At 32.6% G+C, this 22,773-nt stretch overlaps 1 protein-coding gene across 2 annotated transcripts in view; it reads left to right on the forward strand.

Annotated features, from left to right (window-relative positions):
• Positions 1-61: 61 nt before the first annotated feature.
• LOC105143857 (pancreatic triacylglycerol lipase) overlaps positions 62-22,773 on the forward strand; it is a 34,501-nt gene continuing 11,789 nt past the window's right edge. Inside the window, exon 1 of one of the 2 annotated variants that reach the window (XM_087411592.1) lies at positions 62-394. In XM_087411592.1, the coding sequence (XP_087267718.1) occupies positions 393-394 (2 nt within the window). In that variant the 5' untranslated portion in view covers positions 62-392. Of the gene's footprint in view, positions 395-22,558; positions 22,669-22,773 lie in introns of those variants that run through there. The other variant, XM_087411597.1, reaches the window with a different exon arrangement.

The raw sequence follows: 22,773 nt of genomic DNA on the forward strand, positions 1-22,773 counted from the left end.
ATCCGGTGGTGGGCAGACAGGTATTCCGGAGCAGGTTGCGAATCCACTGTGCATTCGAACAGTCGAGTGCCGGCCTCTCACCGCGCAACATTTCGTTCCTCTCTCGAATACGTCAACGGAACGAGCTGCAGCTCGCACTTTTCCTCGCCGTTCTCTCTCCTGAACGAGGAACGAAGGCAGAGTTCCGCATTGACTGTCAGCAAAATACAGTATCGAAGTACACTGGATCTACAGAGAGGTTCGCGAGGGTGATGTGAGCTTTGAGCATTAGGTTTACGAAGATCACGTGGATATACCCGCGACTACTATTTAAACGGCTGCGTGGGAAATTTCTGCAAGATGGACCGATAGACAGGACGACGGTCGCGTGACATGAGAGAACGGCTGCGAAAATGTGAGTTGATTGCAAGGATTCGTCGTATCAACGTTGAAAAAATAATGAATATGCGTGACAGAAGAGAAACACTGACTTGAGCGTCATGCACTGCATTCATATGGAAAGAACGATTTTGTGAAGCAAAAAAAAATTTAGATACAGATAAAAATAAATATTGTCTGACTATCAAAATAATTGACGCTCAAACTAATTGCTACAATGTCATTTTTTGCAGCATTACTCATCATGCTTGAGTTTCTTACATAATTATTTTGATAATCCGACAAAATTATGTTCAGATTTGTATCTATTTAAATTTTCAAAATTGATTTTTCCGTGCAGAGAAATACATAGTAATAGCAATTATCTGATGAATTTTATATGTAGACATAATATACAAAAAAAAAGGTTAAATAAACTATTTTATAGTGGCAATAATTATAAAATAGTTTATTTAATTATGTATTAATTCTACATATAAAAACTTGAATAGTTGTCACCTTTATATGTAATTGCTACATTTTTTCTCTAAGTATGAGAGAAAAAAATGTTTGATATTTGTGATAATAATTATATGATAAAATAATAATGATTAGAAACTCCATTTTTATAATTATTGTTGCTACAATGTTAGTAATAATAATTATTATATTTATAGTTTTACAAAAACAGTATATAGTTGGCACAAAAATGATTATAAATTATATAATTAAGTTATAATTGTTGCAATAATTTTTTCTCTTATTGTGTGATAAGTGATAAACTGTGAACGGGCTTACAGTAAAAAAATATTTTTATGACTGTAAAACTCAATAAACTCAATCAACTCTTAATACGATTCATACACGACACTCACATTTATTTCTTAAAACAAATTTTACACAATCAGAAAATAATTAAAGGAAGCTTAAAAATATCTGAAAGATTCTTTCCTGTTTACAAAATGTTTAACGTAAAAGTAGTTACATTATAATCACGACCTTGACAAAATAATGTCATGTAATTACATGAGTCATCCGAAATGCATGTATATCTAATCTTATTTAGTGATATATTATTCAGATTTATTTAGATATATATATCTATATATATAATTTAGATATATAAATAAATATTTTAATCGCTATTGTTTTCCTACACTCGTCAGCTAACTTTCTTAAGCACTTAACTACTCATGTCGCGTTGAAAAACACCGTTTATGCGACGCATGAGTGCGTCGCTCTTGAGACGATTCTGATTCAAAACACGTGTTCGAAAATCACGACGCGATGTCTGATCGCGTAGCTTTTTATTTGCAGTGCTGCAATACGATTTATTTGTCAATGTATCAATAACGCTCCTTTTATTCTTTACTATAAAAAATTTCTAATACAGAGGATTTATTCTAAAAAAAATCACGTACGAAGATACTAGGGAAACCTCGAGTAATATACATGTATATACGTAATTGTATACTACAATATTTTTATATGCGATATTGTTCAAGAATGTGCTTCTAGAAAACAAACTGATTTATTTGTCATCATTTTGACATCAAAATGTCATCAAAATGTCATCTTTGAAGTCAAAATCACATCAGCTTGTTTGTTGGGTTAAAACATCTTTTTTTTAAAGTTAACAATGCATTTCCTATACTGTTATAAATATCAAAGGAGCAATAGTAATCTAACCCCTTGAGTTAAATAATATTTTGTTTTAACTTTCATGTGTATGTCAAAATGTAAATTAATCCATTTCTGTGGTTAATTTCAAAATAAACAACGTCTACATTAACGTTTGCTTATAGTGAACAATAAACTGTATTGAGTCAAATTTAATATATTTTCTCAAGTAAAATTATTTAACTCCATTATTTTAATTAAATTAACGACAAATTAAGTAGGAGTTGTGATCTGATATTGTGTATAAATAGAAATAATTAAAAATAATTCAAACTAATGTGCCATTTAACATCATGATTGTACATTTCGACGTAGAATAACGAGTTTTGTATCTAGCTGCTTATCACGCGTTCGCAATACACAGAGTACATCTCGAAGAATTTCAAAACTGGTTTACGGAACTACAAAACTGAATCAAGCGTCCAATCCGCGCGTAAAAAAAAAGCTTTCTCGAACTGAAAGCGCTCTCACGTGATAGCTTTGAAGATTTCGGAAATATGTGCGCGCGTGCAGAGATTGCGATGAAAAGAACGGCAACTGTAGACATGTATAGATAAAGACAGGCAACGCGACTTTCTCCAAGAGACAAGCCTATGTATACGTAGGCATATGTACACGCAGACCTTCTATCGCAAGGCAGAAATCGTACCAGACATCTAGTTAAGCCTTAAACTAATGAAGCTGCACATCGCGTAAATTGATTACGACGACACCGATCTATTACGATTCCTACATGGAAAGAATCGTTTTATTGAAATATAAAAATTCAGTCAAATATACTGTTAAATTTATATCAATTTGAGTTATTTTTAATCATTTCTATAGGTCACTGCTCCTATTTAATACGTCGTTAATTTAATTAAAAACAATAAGGTTAAATAATTAATAAATGTATTAAATTTGTTTAATTCAATAAATGTATTAAATTTGACTCAAATTTAGTTTATTATTTACTAATTAGAAGTGCATATGTTAATATGAACGTAATTTATTTTGAAACTAAGCATGTAATGGATTGATTTACATCTTAATACGTATGGAAGTTAAAAATAATAAAATGTTATTTTTAACTCAAAGAGTAGAATTCAGAGTTATTATTGTCCTTTGATATCTAACAGTATACAGATCACACAAAATAATTATCTTGTATTATCAAAATAATTATGCAGAACTATCAACCTACATATTTATTGATAATGTTGCAAAACGTTTTGACATCCTAGCAACCAAAGCTTTTCAAGTGATGAGTTACTTGTCATTTCAACACCAAAGTGATAACAAATAACGTCAACTTGCTAAGTGAGAAGAAGGTCGTTAAAACATAAACATTTTTTTGCAGCATTATCATTTAATTAAATAACATCATTTTGATATCAAAGTGTCGATAGTAATATTTGTTTTTTTACTTAGGCCAAATATTCAATGTGCTATTAGACATCAAAGGCTCAATAGTAATTTAAATTTTATTCCTTGAGTTAAATAACAATTTGTTATTTTTATTTTCCATGTATATAAAAGTGTAAATCGATCCATTTCTGTAATTGAATTGCTTAATTCCAAAATAAACAACGTCTATATTATTTAATAAACTAATAGCGTTTTCTCTTGGCTGTACTATAGCTCAGTGCAACACTCAGATAGCGTATTTCCTTGGCTGGTGGTAGACGAACTCATTCAGTGTAATGTGTTTCCGTGGCTATATAGTGTAGTGCAAATTTTATGCCCGAAATGGGGTTTTGCTACACCATCTCAAAGAGACGGTGTAGAGTCAGTGTGACATTAAAAATTTGAAAATGGACGTCAAGTAGAATTAAACACGATAGCATGAAGTGCAGTAGTGTACACCATGGTGTATGTACACTGCAGTGCAGCACTTACACGCAACTGGTGTAATGCGAGGTTACACTCAGTGTATCCCAAGAGGAAACGCTAAATTTGTGTCAAATATGTTTCTTTTGTTAAATTGTTTAACTCCACTGTTTTAGTTAACGATATATTGAATAGAAGCAATAGGCTATCTATAGAAATGATTAAAGATAATGGATACTCTCAAATTGGATTTTACATTATCAACTTAACAATTTGGTTATTTAAAGTCCAATATAATTATTTTCAGATTTGTATCTAGCTAAAATTTTAAGAACTTTAGTAAAACTGTTCTGTGCATAAGGAAGTCAAGGTCGTACACACGCACACACACACACACACACACACACACACAGAAATCCTAAAGTTGCACGTACTGTCGATTAGTTCTAGCTCTAATCATATGACCCGTAAGAACGCGTTTATAATTTTCGCTTTTTTCTATCCTTTCGTATTCAAGTCAGCAACTCGTATGTCAAGTTTCGAGATAATTACAGCGTACTTATTTACGCTTATTTACTATGATTAATCATCATTAAATATTTGCTGCGTCAACGAGCTTGCATACATAAATCGATCCCGCCTCAGTGGAAATAGATTTCCACTGTTAGTAAGATGAAAGTCCCAGACAATTTAAACAACACCTTTTATTTAAAGATCTTTGTCTCTGAGACATGTTGGCCAAGGTCCAAAGCATTAAGATAGCAAAGTAAATGAAACAATGAAAACAATCATCGTGATCTAATCAAATTTAACGACGCTTGAAAATTTATCTAACGATCGATGTACGTGGAATCCTGTTTCACTGCGTCGCAACGATGATCGGAGCAACTTTTAAGATTGCAAATGCAATATGTTAAGCATTACTTGAAAAAATTACAAATTATTATTCTAAATTGCATTTAAAAGTAATACAAGAAAATTAGAGACAATTGATCATCTGGATCAAAAGTTATTTCAATAAAAAATAATATTTTTTAAATTTGTACGCTAATAGAAATATATGAAAATGTATTATAAAATAATGATAAAAATCTCAATTTTTTTATATATAAATATTTTATAAATTCAAAAATATTTATGTAAAGTTACATTGACATGCAGACATTAATTATTCAGTAAATAAACAAAATATTTATTTGTTACAAACTAATTGGTGAATCTCAATGAAACTTTGCATGAGTCATTTTTAGTATTTTACTTAAAACATTGATATGTGTACATATAAAAAAAATTTAGATTTTTGTTATTATTTTTAAAATTTTTGTTTATAACGATAAAATTAATATCAAATAAAATAAATAATCTATAAAAATGTGTTGCTTAATAAAAACAGAATGTTATGAACACAACTTTCACATGTATATGTAGTTTTAAAGCGTAAATATTTATATATGTGTAAATATTTATATATATGCCCTTACAACTTCCTTTAACTCTCACTCCTACAGATCTGCGAACATGTGACGCGAATCTTTCTGAAAAAATAAGAGGAGGTTTTTTTGAAATACCACGAATGCAGTGGCACGAAAAAGGAAATCGGCGGCGAATGTAGTTTGGCGGACGCTTGCGAGTAGCAAGTCTCAACGAGCTAGCAAGTCTGCGATACCCCAATCGCTTAAAGAAATTATTTTCTCGTTATCTAAGGAAATGATCGCGGCTTCTCCTTCCGCGGACGTTGGCTTTTCCACAGATGAAACGTTCCATTAAAATTAACACACGCACGACCTCGCATTTCATCACGGAATGACTATAGTTGCGCCGATTATCCTAGGCTTATATTTCGCTATTAATCATGGAACTTAAACGGATGATTCTAGCGCCTGTCATGCCAGGTACGAGTGACATAAATTCAGAATGAAGAATATGTCTAGTCAACATCACGGTTTTCTTAAGTGAATATTCTCGCGTTTCACCTTTCTTTCTCTTTCGACAGCAACAGACGCAAAAAATTTTAAGAACGCATTTACCGCGCGGGATTTTGTTGTAACTTATCGCAAAAAATATTGTAAAAGAACGTTACATAACGCGGCACAGTCGCTAATGTCGCAATAATTCGATTTTTCGCTGATCCTCCGCTGGCTAATCAGTATTTGTCGTCACATCGTCTCTATTTGTCTCACATCGACTAAAGCTTAATCTACGATCAAAATTGAGCCTCTTAAATAATTTAAGACTCTTTAAACTTAAAGTTAATTACAATAATGGAATAGGCATATAAGAATCAAGCGTGATAGTTAGAGCACAACAAATCTTTTATTCTAGGACGTTCTTCTTATAAATTGACAAACGTTTCGGCTTCTTTTCGAGCCATCATCAGTACAATTCATCTGCTTTATCTCTCAAATCCCTTATGAAGAAGTACTGTGAATATCGCTCTGGTTATCAAACCAACTGGCTTAGATCCTCCAATGAGACGATATTCTTCACTTGATAAAATTCTAAATTTTCTTTGATTAAAAACTTATCCATAGGGAATCGAGAATTACACACAAAATATGTGGAAAGTCATCCGGTATAAAAGTACAAAATACATACTCGAGACACTTCATTAAATTAATTATTGAATATAATAGTCGTCAAAGTAAAATAATCTGTGGTAGAGACTAAATAAATCTCGATGTCACGTATATTTCCCACAAGAGATTTGAGAAATAAAGCAAATGAATTGTACACTGATGATGAAAGGAAGCCGACACGGATTTGATAATTTAAGAAAAACGTTCTAGAATAAAAGATTTTTGCTTGACTCTTCTATGCCCGTTTCATTATTGTAATTAATTTTAATCTACAATGTTCTTTATTTATTATCTCTTCCTTTTTACCATGTTTTACTTCTTGCCTTTTTGCCTCTTAGTTATCTCTATTTTTTCATTTCCTGTCGCCCGAGATAAAAGTTGATGAATTTCGGAAGAAACAGAAGCGTGAAGGGAAACGCGATTGTCGATAAAACGCAAAGAAAATAGCAAAGAAGGAAAAAAGCACGAAATAAGAAGCAAGAAACAAGAAGCAAAGAACACATTATTGTAAATTAAACACATAATATATAGTACATAAGAAACTAAACCAATTAAAGTTCTTCTTGGAGGGAAAGAAAGGATTCTGATTGGTTGATTCTTTTATGTATCATACTATGATTAGTTATAGAGTTATGCAAAAGTCTGTACTGCGGCCTTTAAATAAGATCCTCGCAAACACAATAGAGTAGTAAGCCTTAAGCCTTAAAGAATTGATCAATCATAGTCGATTATTCTTCTCACATTCAACTGTGATTGATCAATTTCTTAAGGCTTACTACTTTATTGAATTTGCAGAGTAAGAGATTGGACGCCATATTTTTCAGGACCTGCTTAAGATAGAATGAGATAGATACATGATCTAATTTATTCTTGAAAAATATAGCGGATTATGTTAGGTGCGCAACTAAGTTCTCGCTGTTATTTTGATGAAAATGCATCAAAATAACAGCGAGAACTTAGTTGCGCACCTAATATATTTGGTGTTCAATCTCTTAATCGAAGATCTCGAAGCGTGAAGGTCTCGTAAAGGGCCGCTCGCGGGGCCCGTTTATGTAATGATCAGCAAATGAGAAAACGTTGCATACGAGTTATACGATTGTACGTACTGCATACGGGCGGTGTTTTTCCACGGCGTGCCCGGCACTTCCGCAAGACAACGCGGTTTCCCCGTTAATCGTGCAAAAGCGCGGGCTGCGTGTCGGCACGAGCAAGCTGCTCGAAAACCGTGAAAACGGCTCGTGCAGCGTATCTCAACGACTTGCTCTCGGCGAGCCTGAGGAAACGTGGTGTGCAGTTATAAATTATCGTTTGCGCGCGTAGGCCGGACCCGATAGAAAATTACAGCCGGAAAAGGAATTGGCGCCCGCGGATCGGAGAGTTTCTTTTGTCGCAAACAAACTCTCGGACAGGTGTTTCCGGGGCAAAGATGAAAAAAAAAAAAACAGGTTCCTTTTAATTCGAAGTAAAAAATCGAGTAAAAGAACCGGTTCTTAATTTAAAAGATGTTTTTTTTATATTAAAATTTTCTGGAGAGAAGATATCGAATTTATTACTTTTCGTGATCATTTATCGCTTTTAATATCTACGTTATTTTGATATTACTTAATATTTTTTTTTTATACCTTTATTTAATGTCTTTTATCTTTAGAGATGCCAAAAGGTTTGCGGGTTATCGCCGTATCGTGATCCAATGCTAATGCCAATGTTTCGTGAACTTTGCCGTTCATATTTCATCACGAGGAACTGACACAAAATGTATTTCCTCACATTATTTTCCTCTGTAATCTACACTGACCTAGAGATCCTCAAGTCAGAGATAGGACCGTTTAGTCGACTTCTGATTGATCCACCATACTCCTTAGGATGCTCAAGATAGAATGAAATACGTAGATTCTGTCCTACGCATAATCTATTTTATTCTATCCAAAGCACATCCTGAAAAACATGGCGGATCAAACGTATGGCGTCCAATCTCTGACTTGAGGATCTCTACCGACCTTGTCTAGCACGCCTCCCTTTGATTCCCCAATCGTCACTTCAAGTCACTTTAATAATCGGTTACTATTCTCACGATCGATCTTTCTGCTGTTATTTCGTCTTCTTCGTCTTTCGTCCACAGTCGTCGCCGATCTCGTCGTTAGCGATGAACAGAGAAGAAAAGCGGAACGTACACATGGACGCGACATTGAAGTGCTAAATCGTGATCACCGAGCAACGGCATGATCGTCGTCGGTGCCAGAGAGGCAGAGAAATGTTTAAGTAAAGGAAGAAAAAAATCGCAGCTCGCGCGAGCACATGGCGCGAGTCATTACGTATAGAAACTCGGCGGGCCGGCGGCTGCAACTTTCGCGATCGTCGTCGTCCGCTTTGCATCGCGATGCATCTGCATTCCTATTTTGCCAGCCGCATCTCTCGCGAGCGCGCGTCCGTCGCTTCCGCGTCCGTTCGAGCCTCGTTAAAGCGGAATTGTGCGCGCCAGCGCGAGGATTAGATCGATCGTGCCGGGGCATATCGAAGAGAAGGATCTTGACGAAACGATGCTCGCGGCAGCAATCGTCGTTTCACGAGGCGATTAACGACGTGTTAATTATGAGCTAATTGAGCGATAGAATAACTTGCTGCTTTCGACACGAGATTAGCCAAACGCCTTAAATGCACTGAGAAAAAAAGTTGCTGTATCAAAAAGATATTAGTTGATTCATCCCTAAATGTAGCGATCACGGATTGTCGAGCAAATATTTGTTAATTCAACTAAATATCTGTTAATTCAAACAAATAAGATGTTTTAAATTAGAGATTTTGAAAATGATTATATTAATTAAATAGATGCGAGACTGTAAATCGATTGCGTTTATCGACTATAGTGCAATCAAAGTACAAATAATCTTGTCTGTTATTCAAGACAAAAAAAATAACAGATAATTGATTGAATAATCACGATTATGTCCATTTCTATGTGGCATTTATATAATTTTCATCACGTTAGTGTTGATACAAATACTAACATGGTATGGATTTAGTACAAAGTGATGTGAATTTAACGCCACGATTTAAAACTTATAGTATTACTCCACATGCACCATTCCTTACATTCTAATTGCCCTTAATGGGCAATTTAATAATTTCTTTCTGGATCTTTTAAGCACAAATGAAATTCCACTTTTAAATTTCTTCCTCAATTTTGCTCAAATTTAAATTTTTTTTATTAAATAAAGATTTTAACATTTAAATCATAGATTATTTGGTAATAATAGATATGTTAGAAAGTAACCCTGAATTTTTCTACATTTTTTGAAAGCCTATAGATCTGTAAAAAAAACTTGAGCTGGACAAAAAATTCAGATTGCAAACTAAGAGAGTAAAAATATAATTGCGAACGGAGGGCTAATACTGGAAATTATTTATTTTAAAAACATTGTTAAAAACAAATTGAATAACAAATAATTAATCACGACCTTCCAGTAGTAAATTTCTGTAAAAGATAATGGTGTTTATATCAACACCGACACGTGAGAATTATATTTAACACTCACGGCGTGTTAAAACCACATCTTTATTTTTTAGAAATTTGGTTAATGAATCTGCGGCTTTGCGTGCCTTATCTCATTAATTGCTAGCAGTAATTACCTCAAACACCGAGCCTCATTACACGGAATACCGCAAACACCGTGCGTGCTTCCGGCAAAACGCAAATTGAATCATAAATTGGAAAATGCAGCTCCATTCCGGCACGTCATCCAAGTGCAAATGTCATGACATTGAATTTCTGCCGCGGCAGGTCGCAGGTGAAACTGAAGATACGCATATTCGCGTCGCGTTGATTTATCGAAGAGATTGAAAGACGCCGGAGGAAATTGCGGTGTACATCGATGACTCCTCCGAACTGAGGAGTAATTAGTCTGATGAGAACTTGTTTGCAACGAAGGCGCTTAATTGCGACTATACGAGAGAAAATTCCACGAGAAAAGCGGAAAATTTATTTACCAGCCTTGGTTCAAATTTGTGAAAACATTGAGGATTTATTACTTACTAATTTTAAGTTAGTATATATTCTCGCAGTTTAATCAAGCTTTTCTATTTTGAAATGTTTTCAAATATATAAAAATTTCAAATGTATGCATATATTGTTTAATTAGACATATATCTAAAGTAAACATTAATTCCAAAATGTCAATAGAGACATATCGTCAAATAATTATTAATAAAATACGAAATAAGTTATCAATAAAAAATCTTCAAATTATGATAAATTATTTTAGATCATGATTTTTTTATATGAAATTTTCCTAATATTTAAACTCTAAATCATTCACTGAAAAAAATGTCTGATTTAATTAATCCCGATTCTTATTGAACATTACGAGAATCAGACTTCTCTGATCTATTAGAATTCCAGTTGTAAACTGGAATTCTGATTAACATCAAATGATTAAAATCAGAATCTTCTGATGTGCCCATTTTTAACTAGGCATTTTTCTCAGTGTGAGTTTACGAAAATAAGGTCTATTTCTGATGGAACTCAGAAACTCGAAAGAATTCGGCGTGTTTTATGTCGACTAGAGATCCTAGAATCACTCGAGAATCAATTACATTTGAGCGAGAAATACACGCTAGATTTAGCTGCAAAAAAGTTAGCCTTTCCCGCGACAGCTTCGTGCCGTATAAAAATTGTGCGAGATGAAACGTCGGCTTTCTTCGTGTTCGTAATAAAGTAGGGAACACGACGATTATCTAATTAGAGCGGAATGGAAGCAAATTCCTGGCGTGAAACCTGAAAAATTCGAATTAACATTGTCATGAATTAAAACTCCGAAAGTTGCATCAACTTCTAATTATAATATAGCATTTCAATTCGCGTTTAACTCTCAACTACAGCAACTCCTCATTTGGACCATCGTCTATGTTGGAAACTCGTATAGCAATATTTATATTTTCTATCTTTAATTAAAATTAATTCCTTTTTAACACTTTCTTTTTATCCATTAAATCAATCATCATGCTAAATTGAATATTATACTGAACTATTATATGAGTTTTTATTAATAACTTTGTTCTCTTTTAACTAATGCAGATGCACAGTCAATTAAAATACCTTAGGTATATAAGGCAATTTTCTTTTTTCTTTTTTAAATAATTTTACCTCTATTTATACAACCTCTATTTATAAACCAATGAGTCATTTATATAAACCCGAAGCAAAAATTTTTGAATTGCACAATCTATGCATTATGAAGTCCTAAATTGAATAAATTAAAACTTGAAATAAATAAAAAAAAACTGAACTTTTCTCTATCAAAGACGGAGATTCATTTGCATTCGGTTCTTTACACGAGACTCTTTAGAACTTAATTATAATTTTCACAGCTATAATTGAGGATTAATTAGAGAGAACTTCTTATAATCTCTCCGCTATTAAAAATAAAATCGAAGACGCATAACATACAAAGAACGAACGAAATAATGTAAACACCTGAAAAATACACTACTTATTTTATTAATAAGAGATCGGTCCATTATCTATTTTTAATACAAATTCCATCCTACATTATATGCGTATATATGCGTATTTCAGGTTAATCGAAGCAATTTTTCTTCGGCACTGTAATTAAAATGCCAGAAGGACAGTATATTCGTTACATAATATTATTTAAATACGTGTACGACACTCTCACGATTACGCGAATTATTTAAAGTCTTGATAATCGCAAGATCTCCGTAACATGTAACACTCGTAACGTTACAAAGTGCGGCCGCTCGTCAAAGTGCGGCCACCACGTTAAATCGCGGCGTTGCACCGAGGAGGATTTCACCGCAAGGAGAGTTTCTCGCAACCGAGAGCTGCACGTCACGGTGCCACCGATCGTTGTTCCGAGCGTTCCTCGTTTTAGCGTTTGTGCAACGGTGCGCATTAAACTTCACCGCTAAGCTAGGCGCCGTCGGTCGCATCCGTTTCATTCGTCTTCACGAGCTTGTAATGGCACGCGTGAACAAGCCTCGCTCGAGCTGTATGCACGCGTGAGTACATGCAGATTGCAAGGCAGCCGTTACTTTGATTCTACAGGTATATGTATATATATATATGTATACACCAGCCGAGTACTGTTACGTCAGGTATGTAGGTCAGTGTAAAGGCCGATCGTTGGGAAAGCTATCAATCGTGACGGCAAACTCGGGTATCACTCACACTCGTGATGGGAAAAGAGAGAGGGGAAGAGAGTGTTTGGGAAATTTCTTTGTATATTATATAATTACCGTAAAAATTATCCAAATAACAATTCTTCTATCCTATTTTCTATTATATTACTAACACTTTGTCGACAAATTTGCAATTTAAAGGCACAATCGATATTTGTGAATTCTGGTAGATAAATTAAAAGCTGTATAAAATAAGTAAAATACATGATTCGATTTCTGTGATAGTAAAAATTCGTGGTTAAAGCTTTCAAGTATGCAGGAATGTTTTTTCGGACAAATGTAAGATTAAAAAAAAAGTAAGTGAACAAAAATAGATATTAAATTAATAAAACATGTGTACGTTTAATGAAATTAAGCGGAACTTTTCCGCTAAACAAAGTTCTTTTCGTTCGCAAAACATTTAACTAATCGAATGTTGAATAGAAATCGAACTAGAATAGAAAAAAGAAAGTTTTCATATAAATCATGTCGTAGAAAAACGCAACAGCTTAAAAATGTCAAAAATAAGTTAAATAAAACACAAGCGTCAAGTACGTCTAAAAGAGTTGTATCACAATTTTTAAAAATTATAAATGTTAAAACGGAGATATATTCATATACTTTGACATCTATTTCGTGTACATTTAAAGTTTCATCATAAGAATAACTCGAGCAGAATAACTTTTCGAAATTTTTCTTTCAACTTTGACACACTCTATACCTTTGAAATTAAATCGTTAAATTTTAGACATATGTATGAAGTTTTTATCTTAAATTTATGTAAGAAATCATCCCTTAAAATCTTTTGGTAATATCCATCCTGTAGGAAGTCCATAGTTGATTCGTTTACCTTGCATGAATTAAGTCCGATGTTATAAAAATATGAGATTGTTATATACGGTTTCTATCAACATAACTGTGTGTTTCCGACTTATTTGGTGATAAAGGCTAAATCGAATAACTTATTATTATATAAATTATTATACGACAGACTTCCTCACGATAAAATAAAAACTTACACGTAATTAGAAATCAGAACCAAGCGACGAAAAATGATATGAACAATAAATTTCTTTACTGTATGACGTATTTTAACAACCAACTGAACCATTAATCCTTAAACGCTTTTCTGATATGGTACACTTAACTTTTTTTCCAATAACTTTTTAAATGCTTCTCCCATTGTTTATTAAATTTTTTGTAACGAACATACATACATTTGCTTGATACTGTTATAATGATCCTTAATATATGGCGTCTCGATTAAAAAGAAATTTTTATAATAATATGAAAGTTTCATTTTTATGAAAATTATAAGCAATCAAATTTGGATGGGCCACCCTTACATGTAATGTTCCTGTATTGTATGGTTTAAAAATGCCCAAATTATCGAGCCAAATTTCGAACGGCGAGCATTTCGATAAGCATTTGTTACACGGCTCAGACAAAAGACAATATTTCGCTGAAATGCTAAAACAACATCATTATTTGTACAATTTATATATTTTTTGTTTGTAACTATTCAGATATTTATTTTGTTCCATGATTATTTAATCATTTTCTTATGATATTTTTGGATCCTTTTTTGACAATTTTTTTTGTCCTTGGATCAATCAAACAATCGTAACTACAAATTGTAACTACAAATAAGGTATAATAATCATTGATTAAATAATTAGTTACACACATATGTACATATGTCGTTACATAAATAATCTTGGACAAAATTAAATGTTATTTTAGGTCCGATTATTTGACGTTTTCCTTTTTCTTTCTCTCCTATCATCTATGCTCAAACTTATCTCTGCAATAAACACGACTTCGTTATATCAACGGGAGACGAGAAAATAATCGTGTGAGTGTAATAAAATGATTCCTGTATTCCGGGTTGAACGACTCGTTTGCCGGTAAAACGACTCGTCAGGACTTCGCGTAATCTTAAATTAATTGTACTGCAAGAACGTTATCGTTAGCCATGTTACTATGACTGTTAAAGCACGTAACTATACAGAGACGCGGGGAGTCCGACGTCCGTCGACAACAGTGAACGCCGAATCACCGAGGTGTTGCGAGATTAGATTTCGCGGTGCGACACGAGAAAAGCTACTTGTCGCGGCAATTAAGTGGCGAGTCGTCGTAAGAGGACGAAGAAAAGAAGTAAAGAACGGCTTATCAAAATGACGACAAACGCGCGATATGTACTTCCGTACTCGCGTTTCACTTACGCGCGCTTAACTACTAAAACGTCGCTTTTCAATTTAGCGATGATAAATAAATGCCGTCGGAAAAATCGCACGTCGTGGAGAAACGTAATTTCGTAAAAACTAATCGCGCCGGCCGAAGCGTCTTCCTTTCTGTAAGCTTTGCGCGGACACGCAAAGTTGTGGTCCTCGACGCGTAAAGTCGCAATTACGTGACGTCATAATTCTCATTGTACCGTATACGCTGTAAGATCTGTAACCGTGCGGTGCGAAATAATTGGATATTCGTTTCAGATGTGACGTTACACTGAGAGAAAAATTTTTCGGTATTTAACTGTGTAACTGTAATTACATGTTACACTGTAATTATAATTATTATAATTGTTATAATGTTAGTAATAACCGACTGTTATAATGTTAGTAAAAATTCGATAAAAATGGCTTCAATTATTTAATTTAATTATAATTTATAGTCATTTTTTGGGCCAGCCATATTATATAATTATTCCAAAAAATGATATATTTATGGTAATTTTATTGATACTGTAACATGTTATTATTATCATTATTATTATTATTATTATTATTATTATTATTATTATTATTATTATTATTAGTAATTTACCATATTATATATCAAAAAATAAATTATAGCAATTAGAATTATTTCTACGGTAATAATAACTATAATTATAATTATTTTTTGGTTACCAACTACATATATTTGTTGATAGAACATAATATAGTTATTATTGCCAACATTACGGCAGTAATAATCATAATTATAGTAACACGTAATTGTAGTAACAAATATTAAAAACTTTTCTCTCGGTATATTATTATCTCTCGTGGATTTCTTGCGCGAGTCGCAGCTGTCGAAACTCGCGTAATGTTCGTACATACCAAGGTTCCCATCAGCCAGCTGACTTCCTCGATTTCGTCGGATCTCATCCGGCTCCTTTTTAATCGCATGAAACCTATATTACACATCGCACGATTGCAGGACGGAAGGAGGGAAGGAAGATCCCTCGTACGCGCCAACCGCTGAAAACGAGTACTTTGTTCGCTAAATTACGCGATACCTCTGATTACATCGGGCGCGAACAGAAACGAGGCGGTGGAAATTGTTTTTAAATTATCGTCGTGATGACGCGATGCGAGCCTCGGCGAACGTGCCGAGCCCGAGATGAGATGAGACGGTGAAATTTATGCCGGGGTCCGTACGAATTTACGGCCGCACGCGTGTTGCGTAACGCGCGAAAGAAGAACGCATAAAAACACGAGCGACTATGAGGAAACGAGAGAGAGAGAGAGAGAGGGAGGGGGGAGAAAGATAGAGAAAGGTGCGATTACGTAGCGAGTAAGCAAAAGATCGGAAGAAGAATTTCTCCTGTCTCGAGATTGGATTAGGTCATGACGATGATGTTGACGCTCTTCTGCCGCACTCTCTCATTTTCTTTATGCGATTCAACTTGACTTTCGTCCCGATTTCAAAACGCGTCCTTCATCGAGACATTCCGCTCTTCTAGAATCCGTCAAGCGAATTGTCGATTAAAATAAATGTCCCAGTAATTGAATGTGCTCAGTGATTTAAAAAATTAATAATATATATATTTGTAATTATTAAGATATTTGTCAATAATAGCAAGAAAAAGGTAAATTGAAGGAAGAAGAAATTAAATATATTTTATATGAAAATGATAAATAAATATAATTTTGATCGCAAGTTATATATTGCGACAAAAATTATTTATTTCGTAGTTATATTATATTTTCACTCATCTTCTTACTATCTTAAGAAAGGCAGTCTATATTTTTAAATTTTTTAAAAATATTATATATACCATATATCTAATAAATGTGTAGTGCGCTTTTTTATGATTGTAAGAAATTAAAAATTAAAATTAAACAATTTATTTTATTAGAAGGTCAGTAATTGATACAATCGATATGATATAATACAGTATATACCTTTTTGTATTAGTCATTGAGACATTTACCTGCGAACTTTTTTTGGATATAGAAAATAACACGAAACAATGTTCTTTCTCGATACATTAAAATGCTTAATTAATGAATTATTAATGCATTGAACATAATTATACTTTAATTACTGTAGCACAATATTAATTCTCAGAATTTCGACATTTCTTACATTCAGAATAATATTAGAAGAAGATTCTTAATATGAATTTATAGTCGGTATTTATAGTCAATTATTTTTAGAAATCCATCTCAAGTACGGATTAAGACATCATAAATCAATCAATCATAGAGCCGTTTAGCACCTTAAGATACTACTTAAAAAATAAAAACGGACTATGAATAGTGGTCTATGTTAATACTACATACTCTTGCGAAAATCGCAAGTGAGATGTAATTATAATAACATCTATAATCGAAATTTTATTGTATAAACATTGTGGAAAAGTTCAACCTTTCAGACTGAAGATTTCGCACGTCAGATATGTTTTGTAACACAGTACGCGAATCGATTTGAGTACGTGTCGTAAAAATGCTCTTGGCGATCGCGAAAGCGCAAGAGGATAGACATAAACAAAGAATGTGGAGGAGAGGATAAAGAACATACTAGTATAAACTTCCTGTACAATCAGTCACGGCATCACGTTGCTCGCGTAAGAAAGGAAAACTACGGAGATATACCGGAAAATGTACTGCGAGAAAAGATAAGAAGGAAGGACAGAATCACCCGGAGTTTCGCGGAAGATTTTCGTTTGTCACGAGAAAATGTGATGATTATTACGTGTCGTTGTTCATATTAGCTGTAAGCAAGAAAGAAGATAACATTTCTTCGGTATAGAATTTCTGTCATGCGTATTTTTACGCAAGCAGCTGTTGAAAATCCCTCTCCAAGGGAAATTTAACGTAAAATAATTGCGTAATCACAGTCGCAAGAATAACATAAAAGCTTGCCAGAATGGGAAAAGAGAGAACAGAAATGAATGGAGTCAGGAATGTGTAAAAGGCTCAAATGTATAAAATTCGTTACATATTGGAAATAAAAAATTACAAATTGGAAATTAGAATCCATCCATCAATCAGAAGGATTAAAATTTACAGTTGAATCTTCAGTTCATAATCCGCAATCTTTAATTTGCAGTCTGACATGGGAAAAGGATGCACAGCAGAAAACATTTCGTTTGGGTTAATACAATCCTCAAAATATTTGTGCTAAATTTTTAAATACCTGACTATTAATTTAACACAATGTGTGATTGTATTACTTAAATACTTTGTATTAATTAAATTGATGTTTAATATTTCTTACAATTAAAACAACATTAATTTATGAATAAATAAACAAACGTAACAATAATCATAAATTCGAACGTACACAGTAAAAAACATTTTGTACGTATATCAGAAACGGTCCAGTCAAGTCTTTGTTAAAATTTCATATTAAATTCTTAACATACATATATAATTTAATATAATGTAATTATGTTATTTGAATATTTTGTGTTAAATTGATATTCAACGTTTAAATAGAAATATAAACGTTTCTTACAATTAGTATACAAATAACACAATTTATAAGTAAGTAAATCATAAAAACAACGTGTTTTAAAATTCTAGAATGAATAAATAAAATATGTATTAATTTAATACATCATAAATATTAATTTGACTGAAGAAAATGTTTCCACAATTAGCTTATAAATTATATCAGTGTTACATTTTTTCGTGTCAATTTTTTTACCTTATATTTGTGTTACTTTCTAACATATTTATCTTGTTAAATTAATATAAAGTTTAAGTGAACCGTTTGGGTTATGTAAAATGTTTTTAAGACAATTTTCTAACTACTGTACAGTCTGATATGGATTTTACGGATGAGGGCGTATGGGAGAAAGAAAGAAAGAGTAGAAGAGAGAGCGCACAAAGGTATACAGGAAGTGGTACAGCATTGCCGCAGGGAAGGACGCCGAATCTGGGCCACAATTACAGGAGGCCGACGTTGCGTCTCTCCTTTCCTCCAGTAGCGACTGGCGCCGCGTATATTACATATACGCTCTCCCGCTTTCGAAATAATAATTATTTAATACCCGAAGCAAACGGTGAAATGCGGGACTCGACTGAAAGAAAGAAAGAAAGAAAAAGAAAGAGGGGGACCGGTTTCCTTTCGGCTTCCCACTTCGTGACAGCTTCCGAGAGTCGGTAGCACTGCAATGGCAAGAGCAATAAAAGGCACAAAAACAATACCCGTAATTTTCGAACGAAGCAAAAACATGATCTCGAAGCCTGTCATGACCGTTGTGGACCGTTATCTCGACCTTACATTGAAAAAAATAATTGTACCAATAAAAAGTACAAACAAAACGTATTCTAATTCATACTGATCAGAATTCTGGTTATCGTAATTGAATTTCTGATTACTTCGATCAGACTGTTCGATAGATTTGTAAGTGTTTGATTTGCACTCTTCTAGTTGAATCTATAAAAATTTCAATTAGCTATTCGGTGTCATTCTTAGTGTGTCATACTCGAGATTTTTTTTACTTTTGCTACAATCTTTTTATTAATGAAGGCACATATATTTGCTCGTTATCATAATATTTTTTTATGTCTAATGAAATTTAATTAAAAAGAAATTGTTAAATGTTCATTTTTATGCAATATTTTTCACAATATCCAGTTATATATAACAGATCGATATAAAAGTATTGAAGCAATATTGCTGCAACTTTCGTACTGTTGAAATTAATGCAACAAGACTTTTTTCAGAGTACACAGAAAGAACGGTTTCGTTTAAAAATTTAATTGGATACAGATTTCACAATAATTTTATTAAATAAAATAATTATACATATAGGACGCTCAACTGATTGCTAAAATCTCAAAACTTTTTGTAGCATTGTTCGTCATGTTTGAATTTATTATACATAATCGTGTTGATGGGCCAACAAAATTAATTTAAGATCTACTTAAAATACTTATGTTAGATAAAATTCTTTCCGTGTAAGGTAAGATTGTCGAAATTGTACCGACTTCTTAAATAGCATTATCTCGCCTAAAAATTCAATTATTATACTTACACACTTACTCATGAATTATTCAAGAACTACATGGGATGATACTCGTGCAACACTGCTGTGTTGCACTACTAAGTGATACAAAGCGCAATATAGAAGTTGTTTTTTATGTAAATAAGGAAAAACGTAAGTATTGCTATTTTCAACATATTTCATATAGCTGAATTGCAGAAAATGTAAGTTAAATAGCCTGTGTTTTGATACATTGTCGTGATTGAAATGCTATTATTAAAATAAGATTAATAAGATTATAAAGTTTCTTTTTACATTCTTTACAATAGATTAAATAAATAAAGTTTTGCAAAAAACTCTATTTAGTTTTCTAAATTGTACCACAATCTAATCTCGATTCTAAATCGCATGCTTTATATTACTTACTTATAATAATTTCTTACATTTTTATTCCTTTTTATTATATATATAAAAATATATATGTCTTTAAATCTGCAAAGTATTTATTTTTTTCACATAGAAACTCTTTGAATTACCTTCTAAAATATTACTATTTGTTCCAGAAATTATGAAAAATATTCTTAAACTTTTAACAGCATATTAAAATACAATCTTTCTCCTTTAATTTTAAAATTTTTTTTATTTAAAAATTCTCATTTAAAACGTTATAACGCAAAAAATAATAAAAATATACAAGGAAGAGAAAAGAGACTATAATTTGTTATGCTGTAAAAAAAAACTTAAGAATATTCTTTACAATTCCTGAGTTATAAGCCTTTATCTTAAAAATGATGCAATTTCAGCAACCTTATTCTACATATTAAAATCGTAAGCAACGCAAGCAATTAATAAAGCAACGACTGGATAAAAGGACATTAACATACAACTTTCGAGATACTGCGGTAATTATTGTGTCAATGTCGTTCTACGCCAATCAGACATGGATAACCGAGAATAATCGCAACATTTACATATTTCGCCTCTAGGAATATTCTGCGGAAATAGAGGGAAAGTGGCGATACAAAGGCAAAAAAAAAACAACTGCCATATCATGAGCAGTTGATGAACGAGCTGTATGCATGAACTGAACAGTTCATGCATACAGCTCGAAAACGATATACACGTATTGTGTATACGCCTCAGAATTGCTCACAATCATGATAGAGGCGGATAATAAAGCGCTCCAAGGCAGAACACTGTTTATACTGTATTCTTTATACGTGACTCATTGAAACGACGTATGCGATTGGAAGACAAGCCTCCAGGCCTCAATATACAGCTGCTCATTTGAGGAATGCAGAAAATAACGCGCGGCGCTGCCCATATTTGTTCGGCAACAGGTTTCGAATTATTCTTGCTCCACCCGTTACATTCCGTTCCTTCCAATGCATACCTCCACCCCGATATCTATCTATTTATCGCTGTAAATAATTAATTCAAGAATAATTTACCTTAAACGATAACCAGAGACTCCATTCCAATCTTAATTTCATGACGTCTTTCAGCGATGTTACGAAGAGGCAGAAAAAGATGTTATCGGATTTCAATTCCGTTTTATCTTTGCGCAGAAAAATTGAATGCTCCGAGATTTTCTGAAGAGCGAAAATTAAAAAATTTGTGGCTTTATTAAAAGGAAAAATGTGTTTGGTATTTGTAATTATAAATAAAATAATTATGGTCAAGAATGTTCATAATTGTTGCTATTATAATGTAGTAATAGTGATCTTATATTTTTATAATTATACTAATTATGAAAAATTCTACTATAAATCATGATAATTTCAAATTAGTATTGATATAGTACAAAATATCAAGATGTAAAAAAAATTAGATCTAAAAAAAATTAATACTATTTTTGTATATATTAAAAACATTTTTTGTATTTATGTTAGAAACGTCTTTGTCAAGTCCTTGTCAAAAATTTGTATTGAATTTTTATGATTATGTTATTTGAACGTTTTAAATCATGTTCGACATTTTTTAATATTAAAATAACACAATTTATAAATGAATGAATAAGTAACATAAAAATAATGCATTTTAAGACGTAAATTCTAAAATAAGTGAATAAAAATACATATTAATTTAATATATTATAAATTTTATTGAAAAAATATGCTTTCGCAGTTTGCTTACAAATTATATCAGTACACTTTTTATATTATTTTTTTTTATATAATATTTGTGTTACTTTCTAACATATTTATCTAGTATTAAAGTAATGCAAAAATTTAAATGGATTGTTTGGAACATATAAAATGTGTTAATTTTAATGCAAATTATCCAATTGTGTAAATATAATTGCAATATTATTACAGTAAATATGAATATTTCCTTAATATTTTATTTGTTTACATGTTGCTATTATTTCCATGATAATCAATCCATGACAATCGTTTCTTTTTTTATGTATCCACATATTTTTTCTCATTATCAATGTTGGACAATAAGAAGAAATATCAAAAGATACGGTAATGTCTCGGTGCTAAGAGTAGGTGCCGATATATGTGTAACATTCGTATTTTCCATTAAACTCTGGAAACTATTTTGATTCTTTTATAATAAAGACATTTTGTTCGCCACTCTCTATCGCGTTTCCGCCAGCAAATAATGATCTCTCGTGCCACTTCGTTGATCTCGACCAATTCCAAATGACTCGATGCGATCTGTTTACCGGATAGTGCACTTAAACTAACAATCTATTAACGTCGATCGTTGAATATGCACGTTTTCCGCTACGAATAACCGGAATAGCTTAGTTGGCCGGTGAAAGCGTGCATCAATGGTAACTTAACGTGATAATGCTCACAAGGAGTTGCTTCTAGCCGTTATATATCCCTGCAATCGTGAACCCTCGATCTCTACGTAAGTACAATATACGCGCATGACATAATCTTAGATTCAATGAGATGCGATACTCGCGCAATTGCATAATCATAAGCTAATCCTCATTGCATAAGCTAATGAAGG

Source organism: Acromyrmex echinatior, chromosome 1, assembly GCF_024713525.1.
Source record: "Acromyrmex echinatior isolate Ae372 chromosome 1, ASM2471352v2, whole genome shotgun sequence".
NCBI classification, from domain to species: domain Eukaryota; kingdom Metazoa; phylum Arthropoda; class Insecta; order Hymenoptera; family Formicidae; genus Acromyrmex; species Acromyrmex echinatior.